The sequence below is a fragment of the Mytilus edulis genome, chromosome 11 (genome assembly GCF_963676685.1).
Source record: "Mytilus edulis chromosome 11, xbMytEdul2.2, whole genome shotgun sequence".
Lineage (NCBI taxonomy): Eukaryota > Metazoa > Mollusca > Bivalvia > Mytilida > Mytilidae > Mytilus > Mytilus edulis.
This window is the reverse complement of record NC_092354.1, coordinates 56592511-56609046: the sequence shown is the minus strand read 5'-3', so window position 1 is coordinate 56609046 and position 16536 is coordinate 56592511. Positions and strand designations below refer to the sequence as shown.

Sequence of the window (16536 nt, the reverse complement as noted above, 5' to 3'; positions counted from 1 at the left end):
AGACCTCAATTAAACTGATTGAAAGATTATGTCTTCATCCTATGAAAATCAAGTACAATCCCTCCCGTTAGGGGTTTAGTATCATACCATCATAAAATATATGAGAAGAACATAACCCATATCATGCCAACAACTAGTTTTAGAATAAATGTGTTTATTTCCGATGCAAGGATCCTATGAGTGAATCAATAGTAATACCAAAATATGCAATCCTAAATGACATGACAACAGTATCGTAACTTTATCCTTTCCGAATTTTTGTGCTTTGTTATTACTGCGATAGTCAAATAGTCGCATTTTTCAAAATGATTAAAAATCTCCCAGTAATTTCTGAATATTTAGTACCTATTCCATGAACACATGAGTTTCGTTTTCTTTCTTTTTTTAATAGCGGTCATGATCATTAAACGTTCGCTCATGAAGCAGGCTTGGCAAGCAAAAATAACAGTTTACACCGAAAATACAACTTAGAGTTATGACCCTCGTAGGTAGTTTTTGGTTTTTTTCGGTACACAAAAAAGAATAATACAATCAAATTTTAATTTTTGTGTTATTGATAAACAAAGAAATATTCAAATAAAACATATGAAAACAAATTGCATTTGAACTTTCGAAGGTTCATTTATCAAGTATAAATCTCCATTTCACACAAGGATAAATACTCAGGAAATCTTCCTTTTACGATCTGTGCACGGACAAATCGTCCAAATGTATTCTTCTGGCATAACATATTCACGCTCTGTCCTGTAACACTGGGTCCCTTGAAGGTTCCACAGATTCGAGAAAACGATGCACCGTCTAGACCAGCTCTCACTTCAACGTCATGCAATCTCTCACCTGTAAAAACAACAATTAAAAAAAAACAATCGGTATTAATGACAACTTTTTATATCGTTCATTTTGAAAGCTGCTTCCGTTTTTTCACGTTGAACAAGATGTAACATCTAATGACGTTATCACTGCGTTCCTCCCGTTTATTCACATTGAACAAGGAAAAACACCTAATGACATTATCACTGCGTTCCTCCCGTTTATTCACATTGAACAAGGAGAAACACCTAATGACATTATCACTGCATTCCTCCCGTTTATTCACATTGAACAAGGGGTAACACTTAATGACATTATCACTGCGTTCATCCCGTTTATTCACGTTGAACAAGGGTAAGACTTAATGGCATTATCACTGTGTTCCTCCCGTTTATTCACGTTGAACAAGGGGTAACACCTAATGACATTATAACTGCGTTCCTCTCGTTTATTCACGCTGAACAAGGGGTAACACTTAATGACATTATCACTGCGTTCCTCTCGTTTATTCGCGTTGAACAAGGGGTAACACCTAATGACATTATCACTGAGTTCCTCGGCTTTTCTTCTACCAAGTGTGCGTTTCCTTCAAGCATTGATAACCGTAACACATGTCTTCATAAATGTATGCATAGCAATTATCAAATGCCATATAAAAGTGTTAAATTTTTTAAGCAATCTGTTATTCTTAACCCTAAAATTTAGACAGACAGACAGACAGGCCAAGCTATGTTTTGTTTTATGAATAGTGCATCAAAACCGATCGCAAAAGACTGCATGAGAGTCAGGTCGGGTTTACAGGTCAATAAAGAATATTGGTTGAACAAAATAAAGAACAGATAAAATCATGAAAATAAACCAACACAAAAAATAGAGAAAAATGTCTTGAAAAATCAAAGAAAACAGAAATGAAGGACTCTCTCTCTAGATCCTCATTTATGTTCACTTTTGTCAGTGACTTTCAGACATATTCAGGTCTGTAGATCCTGTACTTTTTAACCAAAAATTATCTTGAGGCGGTCTGCATGCTATATGTCAAGCTCTTAACCACCTGAGTTGTGCAGATATCAATAAAAGGAGCGCTATGAATCAACAACTCATTTAAAATAAAAGGCATCGACAGGTCAATAATCCGTCTTCAACCATGTGTTTATACAATGATAGAGATATAAAATGACGCTGTAAGACTAAATAAAAATCTCTCGTGTAGCGTTACTAAATAAATTTGGCCAAATACTTTACCATTTTCATCTTGTCTGTTAACCAAAACAACTTTCTTTATCTTAAACGTATCTTGAAGATCAATGCTAAGCCATGGAGTAAATCCACCGCGTGTATGAGTACACTCGTATCCATTTTGACGTTTAGGGACAAATCCATCAGTCGCAAAGGTTGCACCATAATTGTCTGGCTTTTCAAACGTGGAACTCTGAGTAGCTGGCATGGACAAAGCTACGTTTACTTCTCCTGTTTCCATTTCTAAAGACAAAACAGAAATGTATTCATGATGTCTTGTCATAATTATGTTCTTATATTTCAAAAAAAAAAAAAACATGCTGATTTTATGCCGTTTTCCATCTTTATTTCCTAAGTGGAAACTTCATGCACATCCCAAAATTAATCAAAATAGTTTAAGAGAAGCTTTATAATGGCTATTTATAAGACCCCGAAAGGACAAATGTAAAACAATTCAAACGAAAATTAACGGCCTAATTCATGTACAAAATAATGAACGAAAAACAAATATGTAACACAGCAACAAACGACAAACACTAAATTACAAGATCCTGACTTGGGACAGGCACATACAGAATGTGGCGGGGTTAAACATGTTAGCGGGCGCAAACCCCTCCCCTTACAAGGGACTGTGGTGTAAAATAAGAACAAACTATAAAAATCAGTTGAAAAAGACTTAACTCATCAGATGGATACAAATATAAATACATCTAACAAAAACACTAAGTGGACGTGGCCGGTTACTTGTACATCCAAAAGACAAAAATACACTAAGCACAGATCTGAGAGTACTCGCAGTTACGGACAGCTAGTTCAAATTAGCCAATAACAACTATTTAAAAAAATCATGCATCTAACACTAAATTATCAATCAGTACATATCCAACATCCGTGGATTTAGTGTAATAACGTCATAAACAGTCAGAGAAAAACATGACCGTGTGCAATGTCAAGCCATATGTATCGACAGATTGTAGAGCCATTAAAATGCATATGTATTTAAGAATTGAATGTTTCTTTTTGTAAATTTATTGGGGTGTAAAAGCGTTGACCGAAGTACATTTTCTATGAAGCGCGGTCAACGCTTTTACACCCCTATAAAGTTACAAAAAGAAGCATTCAATACTTATAATTACATTTTTAACTATGATCATGAAAACACGAATTTTATATATTTTTTTTATTTAATTCAACTGTGCACTTTATTGTTGGACCACGTGTTGTCATGAATGAAAAGTTGTATGGAGCAATGCAACTGCCTACGGAATAACACGTGATGTGCAGTTAGCCAATCAGAATAAAGTATTATAATGAAACATACATCTAATGTAATTATATAACAATAATATTTAGTTTGCTTTTAATTCACTGATAACAAAATCAATATTAATACCAATAAACAATATCCAAACTCTAATTGCCAGTTTTCAATTCGCCGTTTCAGAATCTAATGCATCCTGGGTAATATTTTCAAAAGTGCACACCAAAACGTTCTGATTGGTTAAAAATGTCATAAACAATGGAAATTTAACCAATGACGTGACGTTATTTATTTTGAGGTACGAACAATGAAATTACCCGTGATTCTTTAGATTTTAAAACGGCCAATTGGTACCTTTTTTGGATATTAAGTTTATTTAAGGGTCAATACGTTTACCAGGATCGTTTTTAAATTCCCGAGCACGTTAAACAACATGTAAGGATGTGCTATCCCGTTTCAAATAATTTTTCTACAGGTGCAACCAAACTTCAAAACCAAGTGTTTATATCTATGGAAGAATTTGGTAAAGTAATTTGTAGTAACGAAATCCCTGTCCTAATAATTTGCGACTAATAATACATATATTACATTCATTAAAATGTTAACAGCAAAGAAATTAATGGATATGGTGTGTTGTTGTTAAGTATTTATATTTTGTAAAATATGGGTCACCTTCTTCCTTGAAATGTTTTTACAATTGTTTATCTTGTATATTGATCACTCCCACCCACCAACCCCTCCCCCGGTCACTGAGAGGGGCACGGGGCAATTCCCCTCTTTTTCGGCAAATAAAAAATATTGACAATATAAAAATGAAAATTCAAAAGGACATTAGCTAACCTCTGGACAAAATGACTAATCACTGTTAGAAGTTTTCTATACCTTCCCGTTTTAGTCTAAAATGAGCGTCAATTCCAACCAAATTGTCATACTTGGTAACTGGGGCCAAATAAAAAAATATGCGTGTTTCCTATTTCCCTACCTACCCTAGATTTTAAGCTTAAATAGCCTACATAAAGGGTTTTTGGGGGTAATTTTTCAATAAGCACTGTTCGAGTAAGAATTTTTCTCATAAAAACTCAATGTAAAATAAAAAGAAATCCCTACCTTCATACCCTATTTTTTTTTAAATTAATAGGAAACACACATCTTATTTAGTTTGGCCCTACATTAAACTTTTTATATTTAAGCTAAGACGTAATTACGGGGCGTCGAATGGGACTCTTGTGATTTTGTACTCGAAATTCAATTTTGTACGGACATGTATGAGTTCAGTTTAACAAAATTTGTAGCATACTACAAATTTAAAATTTTATCATACAAAATTATCTTTCAGTGGACAAAAGTTACTTTTGTCATGAGAAAATTCATTTTTGTAACACAGACTTTACTTTTGTTACCTTATTTGAAAATTGGGCGACACAAGTCAATTTTGTATGCAAATTAGTTTGGTTTGGATTGTGTAAACTAATTTACATACAAAATTGACTTTTGTGACACAAAATTGACTTTTGTGAGACAAAAATGACAACCTTGAATTTTGTCTCACAAAATTGAATGTTGTCTCATAAAAACTGACTTTTGTGAGACAAAATTGACAAAATTGAATTTTGTCTCACAAAAGTCAATTTTGTCTCACTAAAGTCATTTTGTCTCACAAAAGTCAATTTTGTCTCACAAAAGTCAATTTTGTCTCACTAAAGTTAATTTTGTCTCACTAAAGTCAATTTTGTCTCACAAAAGTCAACTTTGTGTTCACAAAAGTCAATTTTGTGTTTACAAAAGTCAATTTTGTCGTCACAAAATTAAATTTTGAGTTCACAAAATTGAATTTTGTCGTCACAAAATTGACTTTTGTGAGACAAAATTGACAAAATTGAATTTTGTCTCACAAAAGTCAATTCTGTCTCACAAAGGTCAATTTTGTCTCACTAAAGTCAATTTTGTCGTACGAAATTGAATCTAGTCTCACACAATTGACTTTTGTGTTTAAATTTCCATATCAAGTAACAAAAGTCAATTTTGTCGTACAAAATTGAATCTTATCTCACACAAATGACTTTTGTGTTTAAATTTCCATATCAGGTAACAAAAGTCAATTTTGTATGCAAATAAGTTTATATCTGCCTACCTTTTTGATAAAATTGACTTTTTCATGACAAAAATGAATTTTGTCTACAAAACTGAATTTTGTCTTCACAAAATTGAAGTTCTCATAAAACAAGTCTGGATCACAGTTTTGTAAGACAAAAATGATTTTGTTATGACAGAATTGAATTTTGTACAAAACCACAAGAGTCCCATTCGGCGCCCCGTAGTAATAGATACTTGGTATAAAGTATTAGCAATCCATTATTCTCATTTCTATTTTTTTTTCTCTACTCCTATTTTAAAATCATTTTTTTCTATAGATTAGGGCGATAATTCTTTATTCTGTAAAACCATGCAGAACCTCATGCGTAGGTCACATTACTTACATTCTTTTACTTCAGGTATTGATTTGAATGCGATTTATACAACAGATCTTTTAAACAAAGGATTACAAACCCTTGTATGTACGCTAACGGCGATTAATATTTTGCAGTTTACTCTACATTCCATCTTGGTATCCATTATTCTGTATTCCTGTAATTGCAACGCACTATCATTTTATACTCTTCTTTGTTTTATAAAAAAAAAAATAAGAAGATGTGGTATGATTGCCAAAGAAACAACTCTCCACAAGCGACAAAATAAGGTAGAAGGCTAGCGGCTATTGGTTACAATGAGTTAAACCCAAAGGCATACCAGCAATCAAGCTATATATATATTACAAAAATAAATTTTCCGTATTGGATATTGTCCTATAAGAAGATATGGTATGTGTGCCAAGGAGACAACTCTCCATCCAAGTCACAATTTGTAATTTAGGTCAAAGTACGGTCTTCAACAAGAAGTCATGGATCACACCGAACAGCAAGCTATAAAGGGCCCCAAAAATGACCAGTGTAAAACCATTCAAACGGGAACACCAACAGTCTAATATATAAAAAACACTTATGAACCGCATCAAACGACAATCACTGAAAATCAGATTCCTGACTTAGGAAAGATTCAAACAAATGCAGCAGGTTTAAACGTTTAAACATTCACCCTTATATGAAACAATAGTGTAACATCACAACATAAAAAAATACTATAGAATATCAATTGAAATGACTTAACTCAATCAAAAGACATATTAACAGAAGTCAACATACACTGAAAGAATAAATTTGATCTATGATACAATGTAAACACACAATCAATAAAATACGGTGTGAAAAATAAAGGTAACAGTATTATACCGCTGCAAGATATTAAACTATTTAAACCAAATATATGTACAGGTAAATGAAAACAATTTTCTTGTTAAGTAAACCGTTAAAATGGAGAAAGTAAATATGTTTTACAAAATAAATAATTTTGTTGTTCATAGCACGGGTGAGTAAAAATTTATAGTCATACCAAAAACCTATCAAAGCTGGTATATAGAAGAGATATAACTGTGAATAAAACATTTATAGTCCATTTGTTATCCTCAATTATATCAATCACATCTTTAGCCTCTTCTATGTTCTAATATCCGATACATACCATAAAAATCCCAGTCATGATTTTGCGCGTTTTGTTGGTCAACAGCAGACGTTAACCAATTACACTGCTGCGTCTTGTTTTTGAAGAAAACTGATGTACAATTCCAGTATAAACTACAATGCATGATACAACTAACAACCGATGAATGAAATAAAGCATCCCCTTCGATTTCATTATACCCGAAATCAGGTTTTAAAAGAAATCTTGAACCTGCGTGCACAAAGGATGCATATATCAGAACTGACATCATTCTTGGTTCAAACATTCTCACCACTTTGAGAGAGCCTACTTAAAACGTAAAGACAGTATTCTGCAAAGGTAGGTATGCATACAGGCATATCAAAGCTTATCGCCAGCTTATATCTTACAAATTTATATATGAATATTTAAATACGATCAAATCGATATTAGTCGTTATCTTCCTATATTTGATACTCTGTCAAGATGTAAAAGAAAGTGAACATATATATCCGAGGGTTTTCCGGCTATAGTAAATCAAAGACGGAATACAAATACTTTAATCTTAATAAGCATGATCCGGACAGTACAAGACCTAGGACCTATACCGACTTCAAAATAACATACAAAAGTATATATATAAAAAAAACAGTATCTATAGAAAAGGATTAGTGTCCAAAGAAATTAACAACTTAATATCATCAAGGTTGTTTCCATTCCGACAAATATCTTTTTAACAATAGAATTAATTAAACCAAAGAAATGTAAAAAGTTAGATAAACGGATTACCAAATTGTCAATATAGCACTGAAAATATAATGTCTGAATTTGTTTTATTTCTAAATCACTTTGTCCAAATCTTCCGGGTTATACATATTTGAGAAAAAAATTATGTTAAAATCTATCATGCAGATACGTTATTAAAAGATTTTAATTCTTTAAATGTTTTTATTGCGGCGTAAAAAAAGTACTTGACATGTGTATTTTTTTTAAACACTTTTAGCATCTACAGTTCTCATTGTTTTTATTTGATGCCACTGACATACAAGTGAGAGGTTTAGTTAACTATAAAACCAGGTTCAATCCACCATCTTCTACATAAGAAAATATCTGTATCAAGTCAGGAATATGACAGTTGTTATCCATTCGTTTGGTGTATATGAGCTTTTGATTTTTGCCATTTGATTAGAGACTTTCCGATTTGAATTTTCCTCGGAGTTCAGTATTTTTGTGATTTTACTTTTCAATATGTACTACATTCAACACCGAGGTTACATGCATAGTAAACTCAGCTTCAACTAGCCCCGATATGAAGTAATGTGAGATAATTTGTTTAAAAGAGAGATGAAAAGGACATTCAAACTATAAGTCAAAGATAAAATGACAACGGCATGGCTAAAATGAAAAATAAATGAATGCAGACAAATAATCGTACACAAAACTTTATATAGAAAATTAACGACTGAACAACACGAACCCAATTAAACTCAGGAATTTCAAATCTATGATGGCTGATATTCTGACAATAAAAGTGATAATGTATGAACCGATGGCTGATATTGTGAGATATGCAAATAAGTTAAACTTGATTATATTTGTTTTATGTCAATTATTTTATTAAAATATTATTATTCTAAATATATTATAATGTACATAATATGATTCACTTTTCATGAATATGACCTTCCGAATTAGTATATTTACCGGGTTTGTAATAAATATGAGCAACACGACGGATGCCAGATATGGAGCAGGATCTGCTTACCCTTCCGGAGTATGTGAGATCACCCCTGTTATTTTTGTGGGGGTTCGTGTTGCTAAGTTTTTACTTTTCTATGTTGTGTCATGTGTACTATTGTCTGTCTGTTTGTCTTTTTCATTTTTAGCCATGGCGTTGTCAGTTTATTTCAATCTTTGAGTTTGAATGTCTCTCTGGTATCGTTTGCACCTCTTTTATGCTTCATATATATATGTAGGACTCTAAAGTGCGATGGTCACGCTAAAGTGCGATGGTATACGCTAAAGTGCGATGCCTCGATACGCTAAAGTGCGATGGTCCACGAAAGTATAGACGTACGAAACTTAGTTGGATTATGACGTTAACAATCGTTTATACAAACTAAAAATGAACACGCTGAAGATAAATTACAAACATTTGATTAACAACTTATAAACCAAATGTCAATGACTAAATTAATTAAAACCTATTAAACCGTGCTTTGTCTTCTGAAGCATTTTTTTTATTTTGATAAAGGGCTTGTGTCCTGAAGTCGACCATTTTAATATTTAGATACAAAACAGTATTCGCATAAATATCCTGTATCTTGCTTTTTTTGGAAGCGAACGAATACATAATTAATATCATTTTTTGTGTTGCAGTTTACCTTGCGGTCCCCGTTAAAATATTGTCGCTTTTATTGAAAAGGAACGTTGTTAAAAAAAATGTATACTAGTATGTTTTCAAGCGTAAATTATAAATTGTGGACGACTATATAGTACATGAGTGTGTGCATTGTAGGAAATTATAACATGTATGTGATCTCGCTACATAAAAGGGTAAAGCTCGGTGAACACCACCGTTTTCCAGCACTTCAATAAAAGCTTGTACAAATAAATATTTATACTTCTTAATGTTATTCCGACAATGACCGAATTTTATATTTGCAATTTAAAATGACGACTGTAAGGAGAGGTGTTCACATTAGTAATATACCGTGTGAACTGGATGCTAGACCAAGTAACCAATACGCCCTAATTATTAAAAACTCATTTACAGGAAACATAGTACTTTGTGACATCTTTTTTAGCAATTATTACGTTGTCAAACCTCTTAATTTAGATACAATTAAGCCTACCGGTAAATTATAAATCCTATCACATCATATGTTAAACCTTAGTATACTAGCTTTTGCAAAAAGACTTGTTTTTAACATCTATGTCCTTTCATGTTTTAGCCCTTAAACATTAACCTATTGTTCCATAGCATTTTAGCGTGCTATACCATCGTACTTAAGCAGACAAACAACCATCGCACTTTAGCGTAAGACACCATCGCACTTTATAGTACCATCACACTTTAGAGTCCTACATATATATCACATTTATTTCATTATAATATGATCATTTCAAATAAATGAAAATATTGGTATTGTAGATTTTTCACTTGATGTAATCATATAATTGTTATTGACATACAATTTTGTATTAAAAATTGAAATCTGATTCATTATTTTTTTCTTTTTTCGCCGATTTATTTCTTAATGATTTCATAAAAGAGGGACGAAAGATACCAAAGGGACAGTCAAACTCATAAATCTAAAATAAACTGACAACGCTATGGCTAAAGATAAAAAAAGGCATAAAGTATAGAGGAATCGTAAAACGAACCTTAAATACGAATGCATTTACAGCCGTATTGATACAATAAGTCAAGACATTAATTGATTTTTTAGATATATTAATCACGTTTGGCATACTAGAAAAAGACAAAAAAATAATATTTCTGATAAAAATGAAGTTGCACTTACAGATTCAGTTGGTGTAATTGAAAACAAAACAGGATATGTTTCTGAATGTTATACGTATTATGAACAGAAAGGGCCTTTTCAAGCAATTATATATTCCCTGAAGGAGTTGATGCTTTAATTTTGATTGAAGCGATAAACTCGATCATTTAAAGGTTTATATTCAACAATGACGACTACATATTTTTGACATTTTAAATATTAGAGTCCAAAGAATTAACTACTTAATATCATCCAGATTGTTTCCATTACAACACACGTCTTTTTAACAATAGAATTAAAAAAACATACAGAAATATAAAAAGGTAGATACACGGATTACCACTTACAATTAAATGTCTGAATTTGTTTTATTTCTTATTCACCTTGTCCAAATCTTCCGGGTTATTAGATAGACGATGTGGTATGAGTGCCAATGACACAGCTCTCCATCCAAGTAACAATTTATGAAAGTAAACCATTATCGGTCAAGGTATTGTCTTCAACACGAAGTCTTGGTTCACACCGAACAGCAATATATAAAGGGTCCCAACAATTACTAGTGTATAACCATTGAAACGGGAAAACCAACGGTCAAACAATATAAAAACGATAAACGAGAAACACATATGAACTACATAAACAGACGACAACTACTGTACATCAGATTCCGGACTTAGGACAGGTGCAAACATTTGCAGCTGGATTAAACGTTTTAATGGAACCAACCCTTCTTTCTTATCTAAAACAATAGTATAACATCACAACATAGAAATAACCACTATAAAATATCAATCGGAAGGCTTAACTCAATCAAAAAACGAAAATTTCTGTATTGATTAATCGATTGACCGAATGATTGATTGATGAATTGAGCGATTACTAGATTGATAGATTGGTCGATCTATTGATTGTTTTTGAAGATTAATTGATAAGTTTTTACAAGCTAGAAGAAAAAAAAAAGCGTTTCCATATGCATCTTTTATGAAAAAAATTAAAGTGCACTCATAAAAAGAGTGGGTGCGATTGAAAACAAAACAGGAATTAATTCTGACTGCCATAAGAAATTTAGTAGAAAGAACATTTTCCCATCGACTGCATTACCTTAAAGAATTCATATATTAAACGTATCATGAAGTAACAAACACGATCGGTGTGATATACTATGATTTGGTGTGACTGCCGTTGAGACAGCTGTCCACCCAACACTTAAATGATTTAGAAGAACAGAAGAAGGTACTCATTCGGATCCGTTTTAAAAAAAATCAATCAGATGTAGCTCCTATGTTTAAATTGTAATATCAAAAGATGTAAAAATCGCCAAATGAAATTACAGAAAATATATAAGGAGATCAACATTGAGTTAACAACTATAATAGAAAAGGGACATCATACTGAATTAGGCATATTTAGTCACAGTAAATTGTTAAGGAACTTAACATCTACCGTAATTAAAAGATCTTTTATAAACAACAAATTTCCCTTGAAGCAAAAAAACAAAATCCTCTGGTTCTCAGCATAAGAAACAACTGGCGTGGAGATTGAGAGAGAATGGAACACGAACTTGCGTCTGTGTAAAACTGGCCATAGATATATCGACTATCCTATTCATCCTGATTAACTAAACAACAAACTGAACGTAAAACATGCTTCATTAATAATTTCAACGTTATTCTTCAAAATTCACAAGACAGGTATAGATAATTCAGAATAATCCTATGTATCAGAATAATAAGCAAAACAACCAAAGAACCAATGGAAGATTAGACAACAGAAAAAAATCATGCATGAAAATATCCTCTTTTTTTTAATTCAAGACCGTTACTTACTGCTACCCTTACACATGAATCATAAAAGAGGGTTTGAATGGAGAATGATGGAGCAATACACTTATTTGAGTAAAAGAAGTACCATTCTTATTGACTGGTATTATCTATAAAGTAATGCACTCAATTACATCACGGCAGTTGTTTGCCTTTTAGCATGTTCAAAATGTATTCAGACAACTAAATGATATTTGAATTTCATTGAAATGGAATATTATTTCATTTGAACTTTTCCAAGATAAGATTATCTTGACATCAGTCGTCCATTAACATTTTTTAAAATTGATATGCTCTTACACAACTGTAACGTTAGGAATAACTTTGTGTTTGAATAATTCATAGGAAATATACCTGTGGATGCTCTCAAGCAATTAAAACAAGATATGCTTGCAATTAATTTTTGTTTTACTCTACAGTTATGACATATTTTAGGATAAGAGATCGTGGAATTATTAATTGAAGGTAACCTCGCATGGCATGCGTGCAAGGGAGTAACGTAGTCAAGTTATTCAGAGCCAGGGTACTTAATGAAGATGTAATGTGCATGTATGTGCATGTATTTGCACCAATGAGACATATAGAGAAACAAAACAACGCAAAATTAAAATGCATCTTAAGATGTAAACATTTCAAATGAATGAAAAAAAGCTGTCATGTTCCTGTTTTTGCACAGGAATTCCTTATGTAGAAAATGGTGGATTAAACATGGTTTTATAGCTAGCTAAACCTCTCACTTGTATGACAGTCGCACACAATTCCATTCTTTTGACAAGAATGTGTTAACAAAACAAAACAGACAAAAAAGGTAAAAATTTTAAAACAGGAGTACAGCAATCAACATTGTGTAATAACGTTATTCACTGTAAAAACAAACAAATTTTTCAAGATAGAAAAAAATGGCATACAGACAAAGCGCATAAGCAAAAATGAAAGACAGGAATACACAACATGACCATTGCATGACAAGATATTGGCGTGATGCATAATTACCGAACAATGCATTAAGGATATTAAGGATATTACAATAATGAACTAAACTGTTAGAACATTAGTAAAGGTTAATAGTTTACAAAGACAAATAAAAAACCTTTTTAAGGCCTTTAAGACGTAATCTAGATGATAAATTACTTCAGTACCTAGAATCTATACTTCAAGACCATCAAGTATTATTAGTGAAGTTGATACGGAACATTTATCAACAAGGTATTGGTATCTTCCAATAAAGAGACTGGATTGCAACTGAAATATCTTGAATGCCGAATGAGTTAGGAATTGTATATCATATTGCGGCTATGGTGGGGACTTTAATCATTTCAAAATTAAATTGTCTTGTTTATCATTGCTTCTGGCATTCAAATGACGTTGTATGTCAAATTCCAGGTATGTGTTTAATAATGTGGTGGAGGAAGCCGTGTCTGTTGTTTCTTTAATTTTGAGTTCGGGGGTATGTTAATGGAACCCAATCAGAAAGGTTTTGACTGTTTATGGAAAACATCGCGTATGGTATCCCAAAATATAAAAAAAATAGCGTCTGTTACAATTTTCATATTGAGAAGCATCGTGAATTATGTTTTTAGACGATTATTCTTTTTCACCAGGAGAACGGTGGTAAACAGGGTTGAAAAATCTGAAGTTTTGATAAAATTTATTACAGAGAAAGCTCGAGATTTAGAACTACACAGGAGTTCTTTAGATATTTTTTTTAATTTTCACAGTATTTTAGGAGACTCTGTTTCACTGTGGACAACATTTTTGCCAATCTAATGGCTAGTTCCTTTGTAGAACATTACGATGAGCAGTCAATATATCTTTGTTTTGTAAAGCTTGAGTTTCAAATACAATTAATGCAAGTCGTCATATTTGCTGTACAATGTAATGATATCTTATGGAAAAACGACCTTTTTCCATGTTACGGTTATTCTTCAATAATATTATCAATACATGTATTACCGTCATAATTAACATAGATTCGATTCCTCATCTTAACCACTGCGTCAGTACCAAATCTGGAGTGCTATGGTTATGTTATTCTTATTGTATTTTAGAAGATATTGGACAACTGTGACTATTATAGGGCTGATATCTTAGGGAAAGATGACATTTTCCATGTTTCTTTAATTTCTTCAAAAATATTATCAATATATGTAGCCGTTGCCGTTATTGTAAGAATAGATTCGGTTACCCCTATTTTTCATTAACTACAAAAATCAACAAGATGCCATGTGAATACCGTAGTTCCTATTGGCTAGTGACACTCCATTTTCTAAAAACTGCCATTTATGTATTTTACAATTTTAATTTGGAACATTCTGCTTTACTTGCTGAATTCATCAGAAACGCTCAAACCAAAAACTGTAATGTCAAGAATATCTACTAGATTAATCCATGATGTGATTTATCACGTATTTTGAGGACGTACCTTAGAGGATAGGCAAAATCTACCCCAAATAAACGTTGCCGCCTCAGAAATATGGAACCATAAAAATAACCACATCTTTATCATGTCAACGTTGCCGCCTGTAGAATTTATAACCTTAAAGTATAAACAAACCTTCTTAAAGTCAACGTATATACCGTCCGAGGGACTTGGAACCTTAAAGGCTAAAAAAATCTTTCATATCAACGTTGACATTTAGGGGACTTTAAACCTTAATAAGCAAAAAACTACCTCATGTTAAAGTTGCCAATCCAGGGACTTGTATCTTAAACAGTCAACATCTACCTCATGTTAACGTTGCCACCTAGGGGAATTGGAACCTGAGAGATTTACAACATGAAAAGTTAAACAAATTTACCTCAGGTCATCGTTGCCGATAGAGATATTTACAACATCAAAGGAATGATCAAATCTACCTCAGGTCATCGTTGCCTTTTGAATTAGAAACCTTAAATAATTGAGATTAGTACCTTAAAGGAAATTAACCAAATCTACTTCAGGTCAACGTTGTCGCTTACAAGTCGGAACCTCAGGTTCTTAAAAAATCAAAGATTTAGGATTTCGAAAAGGTATTTTGTTCATCATATAACATGTATCAGTACATCAGCATGGACAATTAAGCCGATACCTCCCCAAGTGACTAGTAGCGTACCAGAAACAGTATTTACCCATATAAATAAAAGAAAAGTAAAATTTAAAAGAAATTTCGGCACGACAATATCTAAACACAATACAATTTGCATTTCAACTTTCGAATGTCATTTGTCAAATATAAATCTCCATTTCACACAGGGATAAATACTCAGGATACCATCTCATCACGATTTGAGCACGGACAAATCGTCCAATTGTATTCTCCTGGCAAAACATATTGACGCTTTCTCCCGTAAGACCGGGTCCTTCGAAGGTTCCACAGATTCCAGGAAACGATACACCGTCTAGACTAGCTCTCACTTCAACGTCATGCAGCCTGTCACCTGTTAAAACATCAATTAAATCAAATTGACAACGTATTCTCTCATTTGTAACTGCCATTAAGTTGCAAATTTTTGAAATGTTGGTAATCGAATTCACTGAAAAATACATATAAATGAGTACATGTATCGTTACTCGTAATGATCCAACGCCCTCGTAAGAGAGATCGATGACTGATATCTAGGCGTGTATGTATATATAGTACGAAGGCGCTTTATCGTTACGATTACATGTACAAAATAAACGAATTATATAAACACTAAAATTAAGGCAACAATAGTATACCGGTGTTCAAATGTCTACAAAACAACACTAATAATAATAAAAGGAAAACTCAAATTTAATTATCTATAAATATTTTGAATAATAGATATCCTTCATCAGTATGATTGTGATGTGAAATGAATCATATCGATCTATTCAGAATTAACTATATCAATTTTGAACTGATACAATTAGAACCAAATACAAAACGGCTTTTAAAATTCTAAAATTTTAAAATTACGTAGGTTATAGTGTCTGAAAGGAGGTCCCTCGATTCTATGTACTTCATGTTTGGCCCATCATTCACTATTCTTTATCATAACATCCTCATGCATTGTTTGCTGATAAAACGGTGCTGCAAAACAAACTAAAATTATCTTTTGTATCGTAACTAACTTAATCTTGCCAAATACTTTACCATGTTCATCTTGTCTATTAACCAGGACAACTTTCTCTATTTCAAAAGTATCACCAAGGTCAATTCTAAGCCATGGATTAAATTCACGACGTGTATGCGTACACCAGTATCCATTTTGGAGTTGCAGGACAAGTCCATCCGTTGCAAAGGCTGCGCCATACGTTCCTACTGCTTCAAACGTAGAGCTCTGTGTTGCGGGCTTTAACAAAGCGACGTTCACTTCGGCTGATTCC

The 16536-nt window shown here is 32.5% G+C and overlaps 1 protein-coding gene and 1 long non-coding RNA gene across 2 annotated transcripts; both read right to left on the bottom strand.

Moving 5' to 3' along the window:
• Positions 1-625: 625 nt before the first annotated feature.
• On the bottom strand, positions 626-2287 carry LOC139494405 (fucolectin-6-like). The gene is made up of 2 exons (XM_071282569.1): positions 2053-2287; positions 626-837 (listed from the first exon to the last, which is right to left on the bottom strand). Exons 1-2 carry the CDS (start codon positions 2285-2287, stop codon positions 626-628), a joined length of 447 nt encoding a protein of 148 aa, XP_071138670.1.
• A 12911-nt stretch (positions 2288-15198) lies between these two features.
• LOC139495861 (uncharacterized) lies at positions 15199-16536 on the bottom strand. Its single transcript, XR_011657485.1, has 2 exons — positions 16304-16536; positions 15199-15623 (listed from the first exon to the last, which is right to left on the bottom strand). It is a non-coding gene; the product is annotated as an uncharacterized lncRNA (long non-coding RNA).